The sequence below is a fragment of the Rhodamnia argentea genome, chromosome 8, assembly GCF_020921035.1.
Source record: "Rhodamnia argentea isolate NSW1041297 chromosome 8, ASM2092103v1, whole genome shotgun sequence".
NCBI lineage: Eukaryota > Viridiplantae > Streptophyta > Magnoliopsida > Myrtales > Myrtaceae > Rhodamnia > Rhodamnia argentea.
The window spans coordinates 2,412,092-2,431,673 of record NC_063157.1 but is presented as its reverse complement, the minus strand read 5'-3'; the positions used below and the strand labels follow the sequence as shown (position 1 = coordinate 2,431,673).

Sequence of the window (19,582 nt, the reverse complement as noted above, 5' to 3'; positions counted from 1 at the left end):
AAGACATTACTTCTGGTATCTTTTGTTATCACACCTCTCTTCGGAGGTGTGTTTAATACTTAATATTAGCTAATAAAATCAATTAAAATGAGCAAAATTAAGTACACATGCGAAAATAATTGGAAGAAGAAGAAGAAGAAGAAAAGAAGCAGTAGTAGTAATAATCGGAAAAGGAAAAGGGTAAATTCGGAAGAAAAGTAGGAGTAGCAGAATCGCCAACGCAATCTACAAAAATAACCTAGCGACGCTACCTTGTCGCCCGCACTTTCGTCGGTTCTCGTCTTCTGCAAAACAGTCGCTCGCTTCGCCCCCTTCAAACTCCGCGGTTTAGATCCGAGGAGTTTGGTGAGATCCCTGTCTTTCTCTCTCTTTCTCGCTACGGCGACCGTCTCCAGCATCACTCAGGTTCGCTCTCTACCTGTTGAAGTTGGCGCGTTCGTATTGTTTTGGTGATTTCGATATGGGGTTTAGTTTTGGGTTAGTCTTTGTCTGCCGGCGGCGCGATTGTTGGCTTTAGCGGTGTTTTTTTTTTTTTGGTCATTCCATAGCATGCTTCGGAGAGGCATGGCTGTGGAGATTGATTGCCGGTGGTTTGGATCTTGAGGCTATTTCGATGTCCTGAGATCAAAAGTTAATCTTGTTTATTGCACTTTCTCTTTTTTGGGGACCGTTCCGGTTACCTGTGTTTCATGCTTGTGCTGATGGGTGATTTAGTGCCTGTGTAGATAACGCTTTTTGATTTGGGGAGCAAAGTTGGAGAATTTAGCGTGTCTTAGCATTGGCAAATCCTTCTGAGACAAGTTTCCCCTCCACTTGTCAATTGCTAGGAATGGGAGTTTAGGGGAGTTCTGGAAGCTGGTGGGTCAATTTTAGTGGTTGAAGAGTGGGGTGTCTTGATGCAGCGAGTCTTTCTTAGCTGGATTGCTGTACCCCATTGGGTCTTTTGTTTTATATAATGAATTAGGACTGGGAAAACTCAACTTCTTATTGCTATCTTATTTAGTAGGTTTAGAGTTGTAAGACCAATAAGACAAATTCAATTATTTCTTGTCGTTTAATGATATTTTCTTTCTGCAGTCATGGCAGGCTTGGTACCAGAAGGATCTCAGTTCGATCCCCGTCAGTATGATACTAAGATTAATGAGCTGTAAGTTTCCCTTCTGTTCTGTGTGAGACTCTCGAAGGACCTTGCAGCAAACACTCCTTTTATTTGAATGATTCTGAGTAGAAGTGATTTGGTTCATGCTCTAATTGTCTATTTGCATGGTGCGTGAATTGTTTGCAGGACAACTGAAGGGCAAGAATTTTTCACTTCTTATGATGAGGTTTTCGAGAGTTTTGATTCGATGGGTTTGCAGGAAAACCTTCTCAGAGGAATCTATGCTTATGGTATGACAAGAGAGGAGATCCCACTTACAGATTTATTGCTACTCTCAAATTTTCTATTAACTTGCTTAATTGGCTCATTTTAACAAGTACATATATTACTTGATGGTGTGATCATTGAGAACTTTCTGCTACATTTTGATTGTCTGAGATGTATTGCTCTGAAAATGTAGTTAGTGAGTTCTGTTTGCTACTTGACCATCGTTCATATGTTTATGTGGTTGTTATATTCAAGTTCACGCATTGATTATTCCTCCTGTTATGTTCTTATCAAGGTTTTGAGAAGCCTTCTGCCATTCAACAAAGGGGAATTGTGCCATTTTGTAAGGGTCTTGATGTGATTCAACAGGCTCAATCTGGAACGGGAAAAACCGCAACTTTCTGTTCTGGAATCTTGCAACAACTTGACTATGATGTTGTTCAATGCCAGGCGCTAGTTTTGGCCCCGACTAGGGAATTGGCTCAACAAATTGAGAAGGTCATGCGAGCATTGGGTGACTATTTGGGTGTGAAGGTTCATGCTTGCGTGGGTGGAACAAGTGTTCGGGAGGATCAGCGTATTCTTCAAAGTGGCGTGCATGTTGTTGTGGGCACCCCTGGCCGTGTTTTTGACATGCTGCGAAGACAGTCACTTCGGCCTGATTATATCAAAATGTTTGTGTTAGATGAAGCTGATGAAATGCTTTCACGCGGATTCAAAGATCAGGTTTGCAGGGGTCTAAGATGTTTGTTCCTTTCTAGTTTTCTTGTTTGGAACTAATCAGAAGCTTGATCTGGATAAGTGACTTGCTCTAATACATTTGTTAAGATCCTACCATTCATGGTAACATGAATATAGTTATAAACATCTGTATAAAGAAAATTGTGAGCATAACTAATAAACCCTGCCAAGCAAAATGGCAGGCAAGGGCAGTCATCATGGATGTAGAGAATCTGCTGTTACAATCATCCCATTTGAAAAATCTCCTGAACCAGTAGATCAGCAAATGCTGTTGCATATATGATGATATAATGAGCTGAACGAATTGCTATTAATGATGGAGTCGTTTTACAAGTCCTGGCCCCTTTTGTATGCATCGTCGGAATATGTACTCAATGACTGGTCATGAAGTTAGAAAAAAGGACCTGTGCTGCCGTTTTTTACATATTGCATACGTACACGTATGCATGTATTTCTTCTCAGTTGTGCAATTCTTTTTTGATCTAGCTTCGCATTTTAGGTTTATCAAGGAATACCTTTTTTTGGTTCTTTTGTGTGGTTAGGCTCATCAATTTCTGGCACTGGACCGTGCTTTACATCATCAATGTGATTTTACCCGTGACGCACTACTAATGTTCTCTTTATTCAGATCTACGACATTTTCCAGCTGCTGCCAGCAAAGATTCAGGTTGGTGTATTTTCGGCTACAATGCCACCAGAGGCCCTTGAGATCACTAGGAAATTCATGAACAAGCCTGTTAGAATTTTGGTGAAGCGTGAAGAGCTCACCCTTGAGGGTATCAAGCAGTTCCATGTCAACGTCGAGAAGGAAGAATGGAAGCTGGAAACGCTGTGCGACCTCTATGAAACCCTGGCCATCACCCAGAGTGTCATTTTTGTCAATACTAGGCGCAAAGTGGACTGGCTGACTGACAAAATGCGAAGCCGAGACCACACTGTCTCTGCTACTCATGGTGACATGGACCAGAATACTCGTGATATAATCATGCGGGAGTTCAGGTCTGGGTCTTCTCGGGTTCTCATCACCACCGATCTCTTGGCTCGTGGAATTGATGTGCAGCAAGTCTCCCTTGTCATAAATTATGATCTGCCGACCCAACCAGAGAATTACCTACATCGTATAGGACGAGGTGGACGTTTTGGAAGAAAAGGTGTCGCCATAAACTTCGTGACAAGGGATGATGAGAGGATGCTGTTTGATATACAAAAGTTCTACAATGTGGTCATCGAAGAGCTACCATCGAATGTGGCTGATCTCCTTTAAAGAGGTGTTTTGGTCCTTGTGACGAGGGAAATTTTTCCATCTCTTTAAGCGGTCTTTGTTGCTCTTTTGTTTCAGTAACTTAAGTTACTTTGCTAAGTCAATGTGACCATTTAATTGTATGGGAGGCTCAATTGCGTTATCCCTGCAGCTCGTGTTGCCTGAAGGGTTTGATTTTGTACGGTCTTTTTCGCAGTGTTGTCGAAAAGTTATGTAGTAGGTTGAACCAAGTGCATCTGCTTTGATACGCCCCTGCCTATATATTTCAAATTGCTTGACCCTTTTTGTCTTTGTTTTGTTACGGATCTTACTTTGGTGTTCTGGCCATGTTTTAGCTTCTCTTGGTAGAGTCCATCCTTATTTGTTGAGACTCAACAACTGAAACTAGCTTGAATGGTCACGCTATTGGAGGAGCAAATAAATTGGAAGGTTTCTTTATGATCTTTGTCCTTCCACATTTCAATCATTTGCATTCCGGCGAAAGGAAAATGATGGAGTTCAATTCAGTCATCGCCACTTGCTGTTGCCAAGACCATTAACGCGATACAGGGTCATCAGAGAATGTACGCTAGTCCGCTACGTTAATTGTTTGGAGTTGACGCCGCTGAGGGCAATTACTTCCTCCACGGTTTCCTCATGACCTTTCTAATGACCGAGTCTCAAACTGCATAACGGGAGCCTCCTTTTACTAATTAAGCAACAGCTCTTGCCGGCGCAATTTTAGTAGCTAGGTTCCGCCATACACGACCTCTTTCTTCACCGTATCATCCCCCCTGCTTTGGCCATCAAATGCAAAAATATCGACATGAATTAACCTCCATACAATCGCCCATGTACACAGACCCTGAAACCATGCGCTAAGCTCTAACCTCCATACAATCGCCCATGTTCGCCATGGATATCTGTACCTGTTGTCTTCAGTTGCCTTGATCAAGAACAATGACCAACTTAGGAGCCGCAGATTTTCAGTAAAAATGTCATTTGAACACGCTACAATTTTCGATTATGTGCAATCAAAAACATCCCAGTAAAAGTACAACAGTCATCATCTTTCATGAGACATTTCACTTACTAATAGTTACCTATAGTCAGCAAGTGTAAATCTAGTTTCACCAGCCAATGACCTTATGACCAGTCAAACCAAATAAATGAAAACAAAACCGAGCGTCTGGATGGATTCTTTTGCAGAAGATGCATTCTACCACTTATTCTGCGGTTGGATGCAGAAGCTCACAGTAACACCAGTCTTGACAAATGCATCTTTCTTCAAGCAGTATATACAGGCTTTAAAAAACTCCGGGCAATGATGACGAGGTAATTGCATAGAATATACAAAGGGCGTGGACAGAGAGATGGGAAGTCACTAGTACCGCAATTTCTCATCATTATTGAAGTGCAAGCTCTCAATACCCTTAAGTGTGGACTCAAGATTCTTCGTGTTTGAGGCACTTTTACCAGAAGGACGATTCTGCTCTGATGATGCAATAGGCGAACTTCTCTGGCCACTAGGAAACTTTTGGAATGCTCCAGGGTTCATATCTGCTGTATGCAGGCCAGAAGGATCAGATTCCTTCCCAGAAATAACCGCTTCACGACTGCTAGAGACAGCCACTCTCCTAGATGATCCACTTGACCACAAAAAGTTAGAACTGGATGGCTGCATAGATTCAAGTGACCATCTATTAATCACATGTTTAACCGTAAAATACATAAAAAATGTCAACCTTAATAGTGATCAGATAAGAAGGTTGTCAATAACGTGAATTTGACATCATTTTGACAACATCACATCAATATCAACATCACCTTTATCTCAAACTAGTTGGGGTCGGCAGTTGAACCCAAAAACAAATAAAATAAAAACAAGGCTGATTGAGGAAAAAGAAACAATCATATAAAAATAAAAATAAATATATAAAAATAAAAATATATAAATATATATGGAGAAAAATGACCAAGAAGAACAGTCTAGAACATAGGAATTCCGCCCCTCCACAATACTAATAGCTTTCCTCCACTCCGTCCTAAAACAAACCGTACGCCAATCTATTTCTCATTCCATTAAATCTTGTTTTACTATTTTCCCCAAAGTAAGTTTCGGCCGACCTTTTTCTTTCTTCATGTCATGCTTTCGGTAACAAACTTCTGTTCTTACCGGAGCATCTAGGATTTTCGAAGAATATGTCCAAGCCATCTCAATCTATGTTCTCTCATCTTTTACGCCAGCGGTACTACAATTTTTTGTCGAATATCTTCGGTTCTTATTTTATCCATCTTTGTATGGCCACACATCCACCTTAGCATCCTCATTTCCGCTACTCCCATTTTATGCTCATGTTGCCTCTGTACTAGCCAACATTCAGCTCCGTCTAACATTGCAAACCTTATCGTTGTTCCATAAAATTTTCTTTTTAACCTAAGAGGGATTTTGCAATCACACAAAAACCCTAATGCACTGCGCCATTTCATTCAACCTACTCTTATTCTATGGCTTACATCCTCATCAATCTCTCTCCCCCTTTGCATTATTGATCCCCGATATTTAAAAGCATCTTTTCCGGGTACTTCCCGTCCGAGCATATTCACGGATTCTTGATCTCCTCCTCTTGCCGTGTCAAACTCACCCTTCATGTATTCAGTCTTACTTCGACTTGACGTAAATCCTTTATACACTAACGTGCTTCTCCATAATTCTAATTTAGCGCCAATCCCAACCCCGGTCTCATCAATAAGCACAATATCATCTACGAATAGCATACACCACGGCACCTCATCTTGGATATCTTTTGTTAGCTCATCCATAATTAGGGAAAAAAGATAAGGACTCAAAGCGGAACCTTAATGTAAGCCTACTATGATTGGAAAAACAACACGTGCTGCATAACAAGTATTATAACTCTCACAAAGCCTCAACATCGTGTATAGGTAATTCAGTAATATTACTTAAGCAACTTGGCAAGAAATTATCTCATTGAAGAAAAAGCACAGATAATTCTGATGGTAGCTTAAAAAGCAACTACATAGATATAGTAGAGGCAAAATCATGAACATAAGTATATCAAAGTCACAGTGATCATCTACAGAATCTGCCACTCTAGAACATTGACAATGCCTTGATAGCTATCCTACAAGCAAAGGATTATCATGGAACGAAGCACTATACTACACTGCACAATGTGTCAAGTAAACAGTAAAATCTATAACTTCACATGAAAACAATCAGAAAACAATCAGCACCACACATAAGCCTCTGGAAATCACTCCAATAGCTGCATCACCTTTTCCAACCAATTGACAATCATAATGCGCATCATACAAAAAGTTCCAACTTCATAAAAAACCAGCAAAGTTGCACACTCTAGTAAACTGAACAAAATTGTAGAGTCCAGACTTGTGAAAGTTAGTAGATGCATGCCAACAGGACCACATTCTATGTAAACATAGTTTAGTTGCTGAGACATCTGTTTGAAAACATTCTCTTGCAACAATTTAGTCTCTTCAGATATCCTCATGTGTCATAATCAAATGCATCATGATCGCTCATTCCAGCTGTAGGGTGTCAGCAACAGACATTCCATATGGAAGACACTTAAAAACACAAGTGCTCTCCTCTCGAAATATTTTGGCAAGTCATGATATGGAGTTTTTGCACATCCAATTTTCACAAGTATATTCTATTCTGAGATACAAGGGCATGTAAACGAATCAACATTAACATAAGGACGCACAGAGTTACTAACCACAGCATCTCTAGGGATAGCAGGATCATTTGCAGCTGGATTCTTTTGTTTAGATAAAATTCCAGATGTCGCTATTGGTCCAGAATGCATCCTCCGAGAAGGCTCTGCTGAAGACCAACCACCGGGTCTATTATCTTCACCACCTGCAGCAAAGTACACAAGCTGACAAGCAGCAATCCCAAATACGGCGCATAGCTGGCAGACTGCACCTGCCAGCAGGTGTTGTCAGTGGGCATGGAGAACTACCTAATTGCTTATCGGCATTGACAGCAGGGGAAGTTCCACCAAAACTCGGTCCAGCACCAGAACCCTGCATAAAAATCTCACAATGGTGTAAAACCCCAGTATATTGACTATCAATACCCAAAGAAAACAAAGAAAAGCTGCTTACAAGAGGACGAGGAGGAGCAGTAGCAATCTGTGATTGTTGATATTTCAAAATGGTCCAGTCGAAAACATAATCAAACTGAAAACCTAAAAGCACAAACAACACTATAAACAAATCACCAAAACATACAGGAAATATTAACTTGTGCCCGTTATGTGTCGAACTACTCTCATTTCAATTGTAACATTGACAAGACTGACAAATGAAGTTCAAACCTTCACGGATGAAAAGATCCCGGAAAAGTCTCTTCAAATAAGTATAATCTGGTTTGTCATCAAACCTCAACGATCGACAATAATGGAAGTACGATGCAAATTCTGATGGATAGCCCCGGCATAAGGCCTACAGATGAGCGAATTATCCCCATCAATACACTGTAGAAAAGATAATTCCCTTGCTCTCTGACATTTTACAAGGGGATGTTTAGCTCAAGACATAACTCTAGATATCTTTGTAAGCAGTAATTTTACCTCAATAGAAGTTGAAACTTTCTTTTCACTGATTTTCTCATACTTCTGTTTCTTTGTTCCTGCTTTAAGTCCCTGCCATGGAAGGCTGCAGGATGGGTAGGGTCATTGCTAAGGAATTATAACAAGAAATGAATAATGAGAAGAGCTATAGGCATTGATGAGTCCCACCTTCCTCTCAGAAAGTACATTAAGACATATCCAAGTGATTCTAAATCATCCCTGCGGCTTTGTTCTTAGCACAACATGAAGATACCCAGGATAAAAAGTAGTCAGTAGAGTACATGCCAAATTAATGAGCGTGTAATAACAGTACAAATGAGTATGCAATAGGCCAACCAATGCCCAGGTGAGTATTCATGCTCGCATATCTCGCAGTTCCCGTCAAATTTTTGTTTTCCCTACAAACCATTTATCGCACATTAGAAGTGGCACTAGCAAACCATTACTGCACAAAAAAAGTGGCACTAGCATCAGGTAACTGAGTACAAATATTGATCACTTTAAGCTATATAAGGCCTTTAAAGTAAGAGAAACAAGAAGATCAGGTAACACATCAAACTACATTTTGCATCTCCAGAGTTGTACAGAACATATGCAGGTCCATGTCCACATAGGTACCGTTAAGCTGAGGTTAGCATAAATATAGGCCTCACAATGGGCCCCGAAATTGTTTCTCTTTTGTTTCCCCTCCGGCGATCTTCCAAGGGGAGAGCTAGGTACTTAATACGAGACACAATCATACAAAATAGCTAAGCAATAGGAAGACATAAAAGCCTCACGAGGTTTACATAAGAACCAATTGTAAATGCAAATGTACCTCACTGTCCATGCACAAAAAGAAACGAAGAATCAAGCTAAACAGTTTTTTAATCCTGAAACAAGGCAACATAAATTTTCCAGGACACTCTGACTATGCTGCCATAAAAGCCATGCCCATGACTTAGAATCTGAGTGCAAAGGCTTTCTTCCCCTTACTAAAATGTGTCTGAATACATGAGATGAGGTTCCCGCACATTTGAGTCTGCATGGGAAGTCCAGTAGGCGATCTCAGCCCTTCACTAAAGAGGCAGTATTCACTCTGGAGCCTGGGATCTATAGGCCAGTATCACCCTCTAAGTCACCATGGATAGAAAAAATAAGATCACACATACGAATTACCAAGCACGGTCTTTTCACAGAACAAGCAATCCAATAAAATAAAACATGACAGCAATTTCAGGTCCATATTGTCTAGAATAACATTGGCCCATGCACGAGTAAAAGAAAAATAATAGATGAAACGCTTTTGTAAATTAGATGAGGCCAACCTGTAGGGAATATGTTGATGGGTTGATGTGTCCCTATACTTCTTTGCTAAACCGAAATCAATTATGTAGACCTGCATGCCAGTCATACTTGAGTAACCCAGAAAACAGAAATTATCGTAACAAACAAAGAGTACCGACGGCAACCTGATTCGCACGCCTCCCCAAACCCATGAGGAAATTGTCTGGCTTTATATCTCGATGAAGAAATGATTTAGAGTGAACAAATTCAATCCGATTGATCTGAAAAGAATAGAGATAACAGAAAGGATTAATAAAGCACAACAATCAATATCACACACCACAGAGAAAAACACTCCACTTACCATCTGATCTGCAAGCATGAGAACAGTTTTGAGAGACAATTTTCTACTGCAAAAGTTAAACAGATCTTCAAGACTGGGGCCCAGTAAGTCCATCACAAGGACGTTGTAGTCTCCTTCAGCACCAAACCATCTCACATTTGGAATGCCAGCTACCACGATCGACATCAGCGGTTAGGCAATAACGCAGGAGCACACAACACAGAATTAGCATAATACCCAGGATTTAGGAGACATCTTACTTCCTCCTTGAAGTATTTTATACAACTTTGCTTCGTATAACAATTGAGGATGCTTAGTCTTGACAGGTTCCTAAAATAGCCAACAAGATGTACATCATCAGAAGAAATGCAGAAAGACCTAACTTCAGCAACACATGAGTGTACAAGTTTTTGCATCAAGGAATACCAAAGACGAAATTGTTCAGCCAACTTCTTCAAAAAAGGAAAGTGAAAAGCCACAAACAGTTTTCTATTATCCATCATCTGGAGAACACTTTAACTAAGGTTTGAACCACTATACCACCCATGTTGACTATAGCTCCTATCACGAACAAAGTCTTCCACAACAGGAGAGAACAATATTTGTCTCGTTACCAAGATAAGTTCACCGTGTTTGGGCTCCACAGTCAAACACACAGCAAAAATTGTCACCAATCCCAAGTTAACTTGGACAGCTAAAGTTCAAAAGAGTACTCAAAGCTAATACGCGCATATCAAACAACTCAAAACCGAGCAACCACAAAATCACACTAATAGAAGCGAAACCAGCAAAAATCGCACAATACGACACGGCAAAAAGTACGCTAGAATGAAGGAACACTCACGAGCTTAATTGCAACTTCCTCGTTCGTCTGAACATTGGTCCCTGCCAAGTCAATGAATCCCAAGTCACTACAATCGTCTACCGCAGAAAACAGATTGAAAGAAAACCCACAGAATACGAAACCACAGCAGCTGAAGAGAAGCAAAATTAAGAGGAGGAGCACCGAGATAAATCTCCCCGAACGATCCGCTTCCGATCTTACGACCGAGCCGAAACTTGTTGCCGACGCGGGGCTCCATGGCTGAGAGATTGAGGCGATCGCAAGCCGAAACCCTAACCCTGCGTGCTCGAGAGGCAACTGCTGAATTCTATCTCCATCAAAGCCGATCGAGACAAGACGCTAGAGAGAGAAGTGGGTGGACTCTCTCTCTCTCTCTCTCTCTTCTCTCTTTCTACTTTGTCTTAAAACGTTGCATTCTCATCATTTCAAACCTTTTAATTTTTCGATTAAAGAAAAACCTTTTAAATTATAGATATCTGTATTTGTAGTTATATTCAGTTTTCAATTTTCTTCACAATTTTCTAGAATTTAATTGTTTTAATTTGTATTGTCGTGAATTAAAAAAAATTGGAAAGTTTTCAAATAATTGGCTGAAGTGAAGCCGTTTTCACAAATAGAACATAGAATGCTTTCTCAAATAAGGGCGACCCCCGGCGGCTGTCGCCTAGGGTTAGACAACCACTGGCTACTGTAGCCTGGACCGCGTGAGCCCAGGCGATGGTCACTAGGGTCGCATGAATCTAGCCAAAGGTAGTTTTGGAAGAAAAAATCATAGCATAGCATTTGGCCAAATGTTGAAAGCTCAATGTTGGTAAACTGGCATTGAGCTTTCAACTTTTCGAAGGCTAGCTTTTATCCCAAAACTCCTTGGGAATGGTTACCAAACGCTCCACATTTTTTTCCAATGGGCTTTGAGACCCCAAGAGGCTTTGGGAACTTGAACCAAACCCACCCATAGTCTTGAATAAGGCCCCCAACTCGCCGACCAACCAAGTTTTCGCCAATCGACTTATTCTGATAATTAGAGCATGGGTAATTTTGGCCAAAAATCGTGACGAGTTTATCATAGATTATAATATGTCTTTAAGGTTGCACTTGCTAAATTTTGCTCAATTCTTTTTATTATGTTTTCACTGTGTAGATATGATATTCGAGAACATCAATTCTCCTTAATTTGTACACAAAAATTATTAAAACTTGAATAAGCTCTCTCATTTCAATCAGCACGAAAAATTACCAAATTAATTATTTTGTACAGATGTCAACTTAATTCTAAATTTTTCATTATTATTATAGTCCTAAGCCGTTCGTAATTCTTCCGGCCAATTGCTCAATATGGGAGATTAAATGTCCGTATGGTAACGTTTCCGTTCCTAGGAATATATTTGGAATATAAACATTTTTTTGTGTTTCTATTCCCGGCTACGATTTTTGGGAATAGAAAAGCGTTTGGTAAGTACAAAAAAAAAACTTTTTTTATCAAAAAGAATGATCTACAACCGGCGGCAATGGCAGCGGCAGCGGCAGCAGCTGCGTCGGCGGCCGACGACCGGCGACCGCCGTGATTGCTTCAACTCCTCGCCGACGATGGTGAGCGGTGGTGGCTTGGACAAACTCGCCCTCAAGTTGTTTCTAAAAAGTATTCCAAAATTCAGAAACAAGTTTTTGTTGTTTTTCATTTTTGCTCCAAAAGTGTTTTTGTTTCTCAAAAGTGTTCTCCGGAACACTTTTGGAACAATTTTTTACCATACGCGTTTCCGAAGTGTTACTATACAGACCCTAAAAATGTCCACCATGATGGTTTGGAAAATTTCCAAGGTAATCATTTCAGCCAATTGCTCACTAACATGGCAGTCTATGTAGAACATCGTTTTAAGTAGAGATATCCACGTACATGAGAAGGTCAGCATTGATTGGACGCCACATCAGCGATAGTAATTGACTGAAAAGACTATTGAAATTTCGCGCAAAAGTTAACGACTATATTTACAAACTCGAAAAATTTATGACTGAATTGACATTCGTATAATATGTTTAGAACTGATTTAATAATTATTCCTCAATTTGCTGGAGCATTCAAAAGCATTTCGAGACTACTCCCTGAAAAAAAAAAAATCAACTTCTACTTGTTGAAACATTCAATTATATTTGGCTTTGATGGCTTGCCAGAGGGTCGATTCAACGTTCCTTTCAAATGCGAAATCGAGTTGAACAAGCCACATTGTTCTAGAAATTAAGCAGCAGGTTAAAAAATGTGCCTATACAGCAGGCGGTCTATTGATTTTCCTATCAACTGTGTTTCCTCGTCAAGCCGGTATCTCCCGTTATGCTAACTGTGTATTGCAGATAATACGATCAAGCCGAATCGGCGGATGAACAGTCCGAGGATGTCGATTGCCTGCTTGATCTATTGTCTTTCCTCTCATCGTGATGTGGCTACTGCACAATGCATTCCGAGGATTGACTGCCTCTTCTGCAGCTTCCCTTTCAAATGCCTGATCTTTGCCTCCACACGGGCAGTGAAACCGATCTTGGTCTCCTGCCTCGCCTTCGACCGCTCCCGGGTCCACATGTGCTTGTCCTCAACGTCCTTCTTGGAGTACTTGATCTCCTGGATGATGTGGTGATCCATCGGGTAGAAACACCGTTGGATCGATATGTGAAGGAAGTAGAACAGATTGCAGGTGACCGTGACCACAAGGACGATCCACCAGAAGCCCACTGACGGGCTCAGGACTTCGACAAGGATTTGGTAGACATTGCCTGTGTACTCCGGGGAAAGCATGCCATAGACGAAGAGGGACAAGTACCAGAGGGCGATGCTTCCCCATATGAAGATATGCTGGAACCAAGTGAAGTGGCTCATCGAGAGGGCGATCTGGCAGTTCACCACCCAAACTACGCAAGTGAACATAGAGGTCCCCATGACCGCCATGTCTGCAGTCTGCCCTCCGCTGCGGAACGCTTGCTCGGCGAAGAGGAGGACATTGAACAAGAAGATGATTATCGAAGCAATTAGGCCATTGAACATCATTCCTAGTATATTCTGCCAGTTGAAGAACAAATTTCGAGGCCCTTGTTGATACAGAGCCGGAAACTAGAAGCAGAGTAATACGCACATTAGCAGGAGCGTGAAAAACAAAAAGGAGGAAAAGAAAAGAGATCTGCATAAAGTCATCTATAACACTAGGAACTTTCAAAACGCTTTTTGATAGCCTAACCTGTAAGCAGATTTCTGAGGAGACGTCTTGTTCAAATACGCCAAGCGAAATGACGGGAATTGACGTGACGAAGACATTGAAGAGAATCATGTACCAATCGTCATAAATGGATTGTCCCGAGAAGCCCGTGACAGCCTCGAAGTAGAAGAAGGTCAAGCCGAATGCTATGTTTTTGTAGAAGAAATAGCATATCTGAAGAGATGACAGTTCCAGTCAAAAGAGGAATATAGGAACCGGTGAAACTTACACTTCTCATGCGTCATCATGCGTGTGTGATGCTTTCCTTTTGGTTACACTCATGGTATATTCAGTGGAATACGAGAGAATGTATGTGAAAAAGCTCAGGTACCATATGAGTGATCCTCTTGTAGCACCAGTGCCCATGGACTACCAAAAGTCTTTCCAGAAACCGAAACTGGGCGATAGCAAAATCACTAGCCATGACTGCCTGCAACATTTTTCAGGCCATAAGTTCAACATAACATCCACCAGGATGGTACCTATCGAGTGATGTGAGAACTCAAGCTGAGACTGAAGAAGACAAATTGACACGACCCTCTATATCTCAAAGAATGGCGACATGACAAGACAAGTTGGAAAGGGGAAACATCGTGAGGATAAGCATCTCCTTCTCATTAATCGAGAAAACAAGAAAAAGTATAATGCAAAAAGAGTTACTAACCTGCATACCTTCAACCCCACTAATCCCTACTCCAATATCGGCTTCTTGAATCATTCCAACATCATTGGCACCATCACCAATCGCTAAAGTGGTTTTTCCAGTTCCTTCTTTGACCAACCTTGTCACCTGCCACCAATATTTGAATGGTTGAAGTACAGAAGGAAAATATTTAGTCCATGATAATAACATCTACCTTAATGCATGAAAATAGAAGAATGTCTACAGAAAATTCCAATCATTAGAAGCATAGAGAAAACCTACCAGCGCTTTCTGTTTCGGAGAGACACGACAGCATATGACTGACGCGCAATCAACTGCTAATCTGAGGAACTGATGCTTCATGTCATCTTCTAAAGCATAAGTGAGACTTTTACCATCGATGATTAATGCAAATGCAGCGTGCGGATCCTTTTCAAGATTGATCATTTGGGAGGCGTTGGTCATTTGCATCGAAATGTCTTCCTTCACAGCCTGATGGGTGACAAAAAGCAACGAAGTCTATCCTCGAATGAAAATCATTTTCCTGAAATTGGTTTCTCTGACTCTTTCTCAAAGCATTCGTACCTTTTTCACATCTGGGTTTGTGTCGGAGTTCATTGCCGATATGCAAATCTGCTTCATCCCCTGCCTCAGCAGACTGCAAGCGAATCTGCATTCAGAAAGAAGTTGAAAAGCACCAATTCATAAGCTTCTAGATGGATCATTTTCAAATGAAGAATGAAATTAACCAAGTAAAAGCTCTGAAGTGGAGTAAGCCAAGGAGGGAAGACCACTTAATCTTCAACTTACCCGATGTTGATTGCAGTCTCCATCTTATCTCCAGTCAACACCCAGATCTTAAGGCCTGCTTGGGCGAGTTTATCGATGCACTGAGGTACCTACAAAAGATTTAGAAGGTAAGAGTTGAGGTATGCTGAACTGCACCGATCTATTATCCCTGTAAATTTTGAGAGGACTCTTCTTTTTTACCCCTTTCTGTAGTTTGTCCTCTACAGCCGTAGCACCCACGAGAATCAATTCCCTCTCCATCATATCAGATACTTTCTCAAGCATTGCCTCTCGGTCGACCCCGATCGAAGTCTTTGCTTTGACAAACTCATTGTTCCAAGCGGTATATTCAGCCTCGTCAAGTGGCTTATAAGCAAGCGCCAGCGTGCGCAACCCGGCCTCTCCATACTCGTTCAAGTGTCTTGTAGTACTTTCCTCATATGTTCTTCCATTCTTAGCTAAACGTTCAAAAATGATGCTGCAGAGTTAAGGGTAGGAAGGTTTAGGCATCAAGCAGATCAATCCTCCCTGGTTGAAACCACACGTAAAAATGATCCTGCAATAAATTAACAAGGCAATATTTCCATTTATTCATCAGAAGAGGTGTACTACAATGAGCCTCACCTATCAGCGCCTTTGCACATTAGCATAATCTGCCCGTTTTCATCCCGCACAATCACCGACATTCGCTTTCTTTTACTAGTGAAGTCCAAGAGATTAAGAATCTTGTATTCCCTGAAAATATTCCAGCAGTTGATAACTAAATGCTCTACGAAAGCAACAGAACTTGGACAAAACCAAGTCACAAGATATTTCAGCAGAACATTTACCTTTCAATTGGATTTCCCGAGGAAGGATATCGCTCACGGACAAATACGCTTGATTGAGTTCTTCTGACAAACTCAAACCCGAATTCTTTTGCTGCAACAAGAAATGCTATTTCATCTGGTGACTCAGCTTCATAATTAAAGTCGCCAGTCTCTTCATTTACCTCGGGAATCGCTGCATGACAAACTGCTAATATTCGTAAAAACAGTAAGATCATATCTGCATTGGACTCCTTCATCCAGTTCCCACCCATAAGACGACTATCATCAAAGCTGAAGCCCTTGATGCTCGGTTTCGGACCCTTTTCGCCCGCTGAAGTAACTACTCTCTCCAATTTGATTTCTGATGCCCTCAGATGACTCAAATCATCTGATTCTTGCTCCTCAGTATCGATGGCCATCTTCTTAGCAGCGGCAATCTCAACTTCGCTGGCCCGCACACCGAATGCTGTACCGGCAATAGAACACTTGAGGAAATCCATCTGATTGCATGTCAATGTTCCCGTCTTATCGGACAGGACCGTATCAACCTGGCCCAATTCCTCGTTCAGATTGGACGTCCTCGCCTGAGCAGGAACTCCGCTCTCCTCATCATACATGTTGATGTCTTGGTTTATGAATATAGCTTGTAAAAACTTCACCACCTCAATCGACACGTACAGAGAGATGGGTATTAAGTAGCCATACAGCATGAGAGCAGTGATGAAGTGGCAGAACCCTGACGCAGCTGCTTGGTCCGGGTCGTAACAAAATTGAGGACTCTGGGGTTCTAAGTACCACCAATCCGGCATCTGATACTTTGTCTGTATAAAGAAACCCATGGAACTAATGATGGAGAGTGCAAGAAGAGTAGCAAGCAGAACATAGATGATGCGGTCCATCTTCTTCTCAACGCTGCTTCGCTTAGAAGGGGACTTAGTCGAGTTTTGCATGACCTTGCTGTCCTGGCCAGCGAAAACTACCACACCATAAATGTAAGACGTATTCCTCAGTTTCGAGTCCCTAAGAAGGATCTGGCTTGGATCCAAAGGATAAATTTGCCTGTCGTACTCCAAATTACCCACGAAGGTGTAAAGGCTAGGATTTGGATCTTCGCATCTGATCACTCCAGCAAAATCTTTGAAACTCTCATCGCTATCTAATGGTAAGGTGACCTCCAGTGCTCTCTTCACCTTCAAGTTTGTCTCGCCATCTAAATTCATAGTTTCTACATAGCAAAGGCCGTCCTCATAACTGGACGACAGCAGAAGCAAGTCTGCGGGGAAAAATTTATCCTTCTCCACTTTCACAACATCACCCACTCGAATCTTCCGCCACTGCTTACGACCAAAGATGCCGCCTCCTTTATGGACTCTAGCCTTGCGGGTATTAACCTTTAAGTCTTGAATAAACCTGTGCCAATCTTCTACAGCCTCCTTCGCCATACTAACCCCAAGAACGAATGCCAGAGGGGCGATCATGCTCAATGGGGTGAACGGGGAGAACGCAAAGAGAGAGCAGATTGCAGCAACAAGGAAGTATATGTTGGCGACACGGCGGAACTGCTCGAAAAATGCTTTCGGCAGGAACGTGATGACATTGTACCTGGTCGTGGATATATAATTCGAGGAGTAGTTGAGAGGCTTCTTCTTGTGCATATGGGATGCATTGCAATGAACACGTCTCGAGTAGCCAGGGCCTTGGATAGAGTGCGGTTCATCGCCCTCGACAGTGCTTGGGCGAAGGCAAGCAAACGTGTAGAGGTGGCTCCGGCGGATCCTCGCCCTTATCCGACCATGTGCCATCCTTAGCTACCTCACCTCATTCACACTGCTGTCCAACATATTTTAACCAAAGCTGTTGACGCCAACATGAATTGCTCATGGTGCGTCCCGATGTAACGTCAAACTCAGTAACTAAAAGAAAAGATGTGATGAAGAACCTTTGACATTGTCCTCAAAGACTTTCCTCATGCAGAATCACAGTACCAGTTCCTTCTTCTTCGGCCTAATATCAAAGAATGATCATTCCATTAACATCGGCACATTGAGCAATAAACATGTTGATCACCAGCACGCTAAACCTCATCCCATTAAAATTGAAAAGGGAAGCTCATGTTCGAACAAGAAATTGAATTCCATATTCTTGCATAGCCAAGATTGAAATTTTTTTCTTTCTCCTCTTTGTACGAACAATTGGGTTTGGGGAATCCTAAGAGAACTGATTTGACATAGCCAATTATGTACAGGTTTTTGACAGTTTCTTGCCTTAGAAGATGGAATAAACCTCATGTTGAGAGCCGAAATCACAAACATTGTCTCGAATTCACCACAGTTCTTCTCCAAAAATATATACATGCACAATATAAATCTTCTGAAACTCAAGAAAACCCAAATAGATATAAGAACGGGAGAATGCAGCCAAACCCGACCTGCAATTGGCGAGACAAGTGCAAGCTTTTCATCCAAAATAATACAAACACATTTCAGATGCCTGGAATAACGAAGAACACGTTAACAAAACGCTAAAATAGGAGAAAAATCACCTGAAATCAGGAAGTTGACGATCGCCGTTCCCAGCTAAAACAAAACCCGCTTGAGAAATCATATAATTAGAGAAGGGCAATAGCCAAAAACTCAGCTTGCTGCACATCAATTGCAGGGGAGAGAAGATCAAGAGACAGAGAGTTAGAGAGACAGAGAAGGTTAAAAAGAACAAAAAAAAGGCGATGGCAGATCTAAACCATCGACAACCTAAATTTATGTTCTCATCAGCCATCACTCACTCTGTTTCCTAATATGTCACTATTTTTATTTTTTTTTGTTATTGTTCAGTTTTTATTTCTTGGAAAGACAATATTGCAATCTTTGCATGCCAAAAATGACCTGGCAAAGAGCATGAAAAATTAATAGCCAGCCAGGATGAGAAGAGAAACACCAGCGTTTTTAACCTCGCCGTGCATGATAACTCGTGAGCTCGAAATGCACAGCAAAGGTGGAGCATGCGGTTTGATTCCATGCAAAGAAATTTAGCCGGCTTGGCATGCCGCGAATCCTCTTGGAAGAGAGGTTTAGTGTTTTGATTCTTCAATTTCAATGAAGTTGGAAGGCTCACGGGTTTTGAATTTCTTTTCCCAAACGGCTTCGTCCCCATCCACCCTCTTGAGGAGAGGTTCCCATTTTTTATCGTCCGATGTTCAATACTAAATCGTGACACTTATGTGAAGTTTGTATAAACTTGCTTGTTATCGAATGGAGCAAAACCTATGTGAACCGTTAATCGAATCTTTCGTAGATGGAAATTACTTTATCAATTTGATACATTGAAGTGTTTTTCCTTTTCAAGTAAGGTCTACTTACTGCGAGATCAACTTATAAGTGCAGTTCAACCAAAAAAAAAAAAAACTAATACATGTAGAAGTTTTATGGAAAAATTGTTATGCCTCACTAATAATGACTAATTAGTGCAGCTAGAGAAAAAACAAAGCCAAAATCGCTCCTACTTTAAATGGTGCATGATCTCATCCCAAAAAACAAAAAAAGGTGCGCAAGAAATCAAATCATATATACATTTGGCTATTTCACCCTTGAGTCACGAGTATTTAATATATTCGTGTCGAATGATTTTCTCCAAAGTGATGATGAAAGGTCTATGACTTGTAAAAATCTTCACATCTTGCAATTCGA

General features: G+C 41.3%; 3 protein-coding genes across 6 annotated transcripts; 1 reads left to right on the top strand and 2 right to left on the bottom strand.

The window, feature by feature from the left end:
• Window positions 1-245: 245 nt before the first annotated feature.
• On the top strand, window positions 246-3,615 carry LOC115737950 (eukaryotic initiation factor 4A-11). The gene is made up of 5 exons (XM_030670395.2): window positions 246-405; window positions 1,078-1,147; window positions 1,286-1,389; window positions 1,662-2,092; window positions 2,736-3,615. The coding sequence occupies exons 2-5, from the start codon at window positions 1,080-1,082 to the stop codon at window positions 3,369-3,371; spliced, it is 1,239 nt and encodes a 412-aa protein (XP_030526255.1). The 5' UTR covers window positions 246-405; window positions 1,078-1,079; the 3' UTR covers window positions 3,372-3,615.
• A 730-nt stretch (window positions 3,616-4,345) lies between these two features.
• Window positions 4,346-10,811, bottom strand: LOC115737948 (casein kinase 1-like protein 2). Its single transcript, XM_030670394.2, has 14 exons — window positions 10,582-10,811; window positions 10,420-10,460; window positions 9,836-9,905; window positions 9,597-9,745; window positions 9,418-9,513; window positions 9,274-9,344; window positions 8,303-8,364; window positions 8,135-8,198; window positions 7,967-8,051; window positions 7,712-7,838; window positions 7,500-7,582; window positions 7,355-7,418; window positions 7,109-7,251; window positions 4,346-5,025 (listed from the first exon to the last, which is right to left on the bottom strand). The coding sequence occupies exons 1-14, from the start codon at window positions 10,655-10,657 to the stop codon at window positions 4,732-4,734; spliced, it is 1,425 nt and encodes a 474-aa protein (XP_030526254.1). The 5' UTR covers window positions 10,658-10,811; the 3' UTR covers window positions 4,346-4,731.
• A 1,578-nt stretch (window positions 10,812-12,389) lies between these two features.
• Window positions 12,390-18,679, bottom strand: LOC115738107 (probable phospholipid-transporting ATPase 4). 4 transcript variants are annotated; one of them, XM_048284474.1, is made up of 12 exons: window positions 18,442-18,679; window positions 17,839-17,903; window positions 15,921-17,753; window positions 15,715-15,825; window positions 15,292-15,568; window positions 15,112-15,200; window positions 14,887-14,971; window positions 14,584-14,820; window positions 14,323-14,448; window positions 13,990-14,088; window positions 13,641-13,832; window positions 12,390-13,516 (listed from the first exon to the last, which is right to left on the bottom strand). In XM_048284474.1, exons 3-12 carry the CDS (start codon window positions 17,699-17,701, stop codon window positions 12,842-12,844), a joined length of 3,672 nt encoding a protein of 1,223 aa, XP_048140431.1. In that variant the 5' UTR covers window positions 17,702-17,753; window positions 17,839-17,903; window positions 18,442-18,679; the 3' UTR covers window positions 12,390-12,841. The 4 variants fall into 4 exon arrangements, with proteins under 4 accessions (XP_048140431.1, XP_048140432.1, XP_030526480.1 ...); XM_048284475.1 differs by having other exon boundaries at window positions 15,921-17,729; XM_030670620.2 differs by having other exon boundaries at window positions 15,921-17,903.
• Window positions 18,680-19,582: the final 903 nt, after the last annotated feature.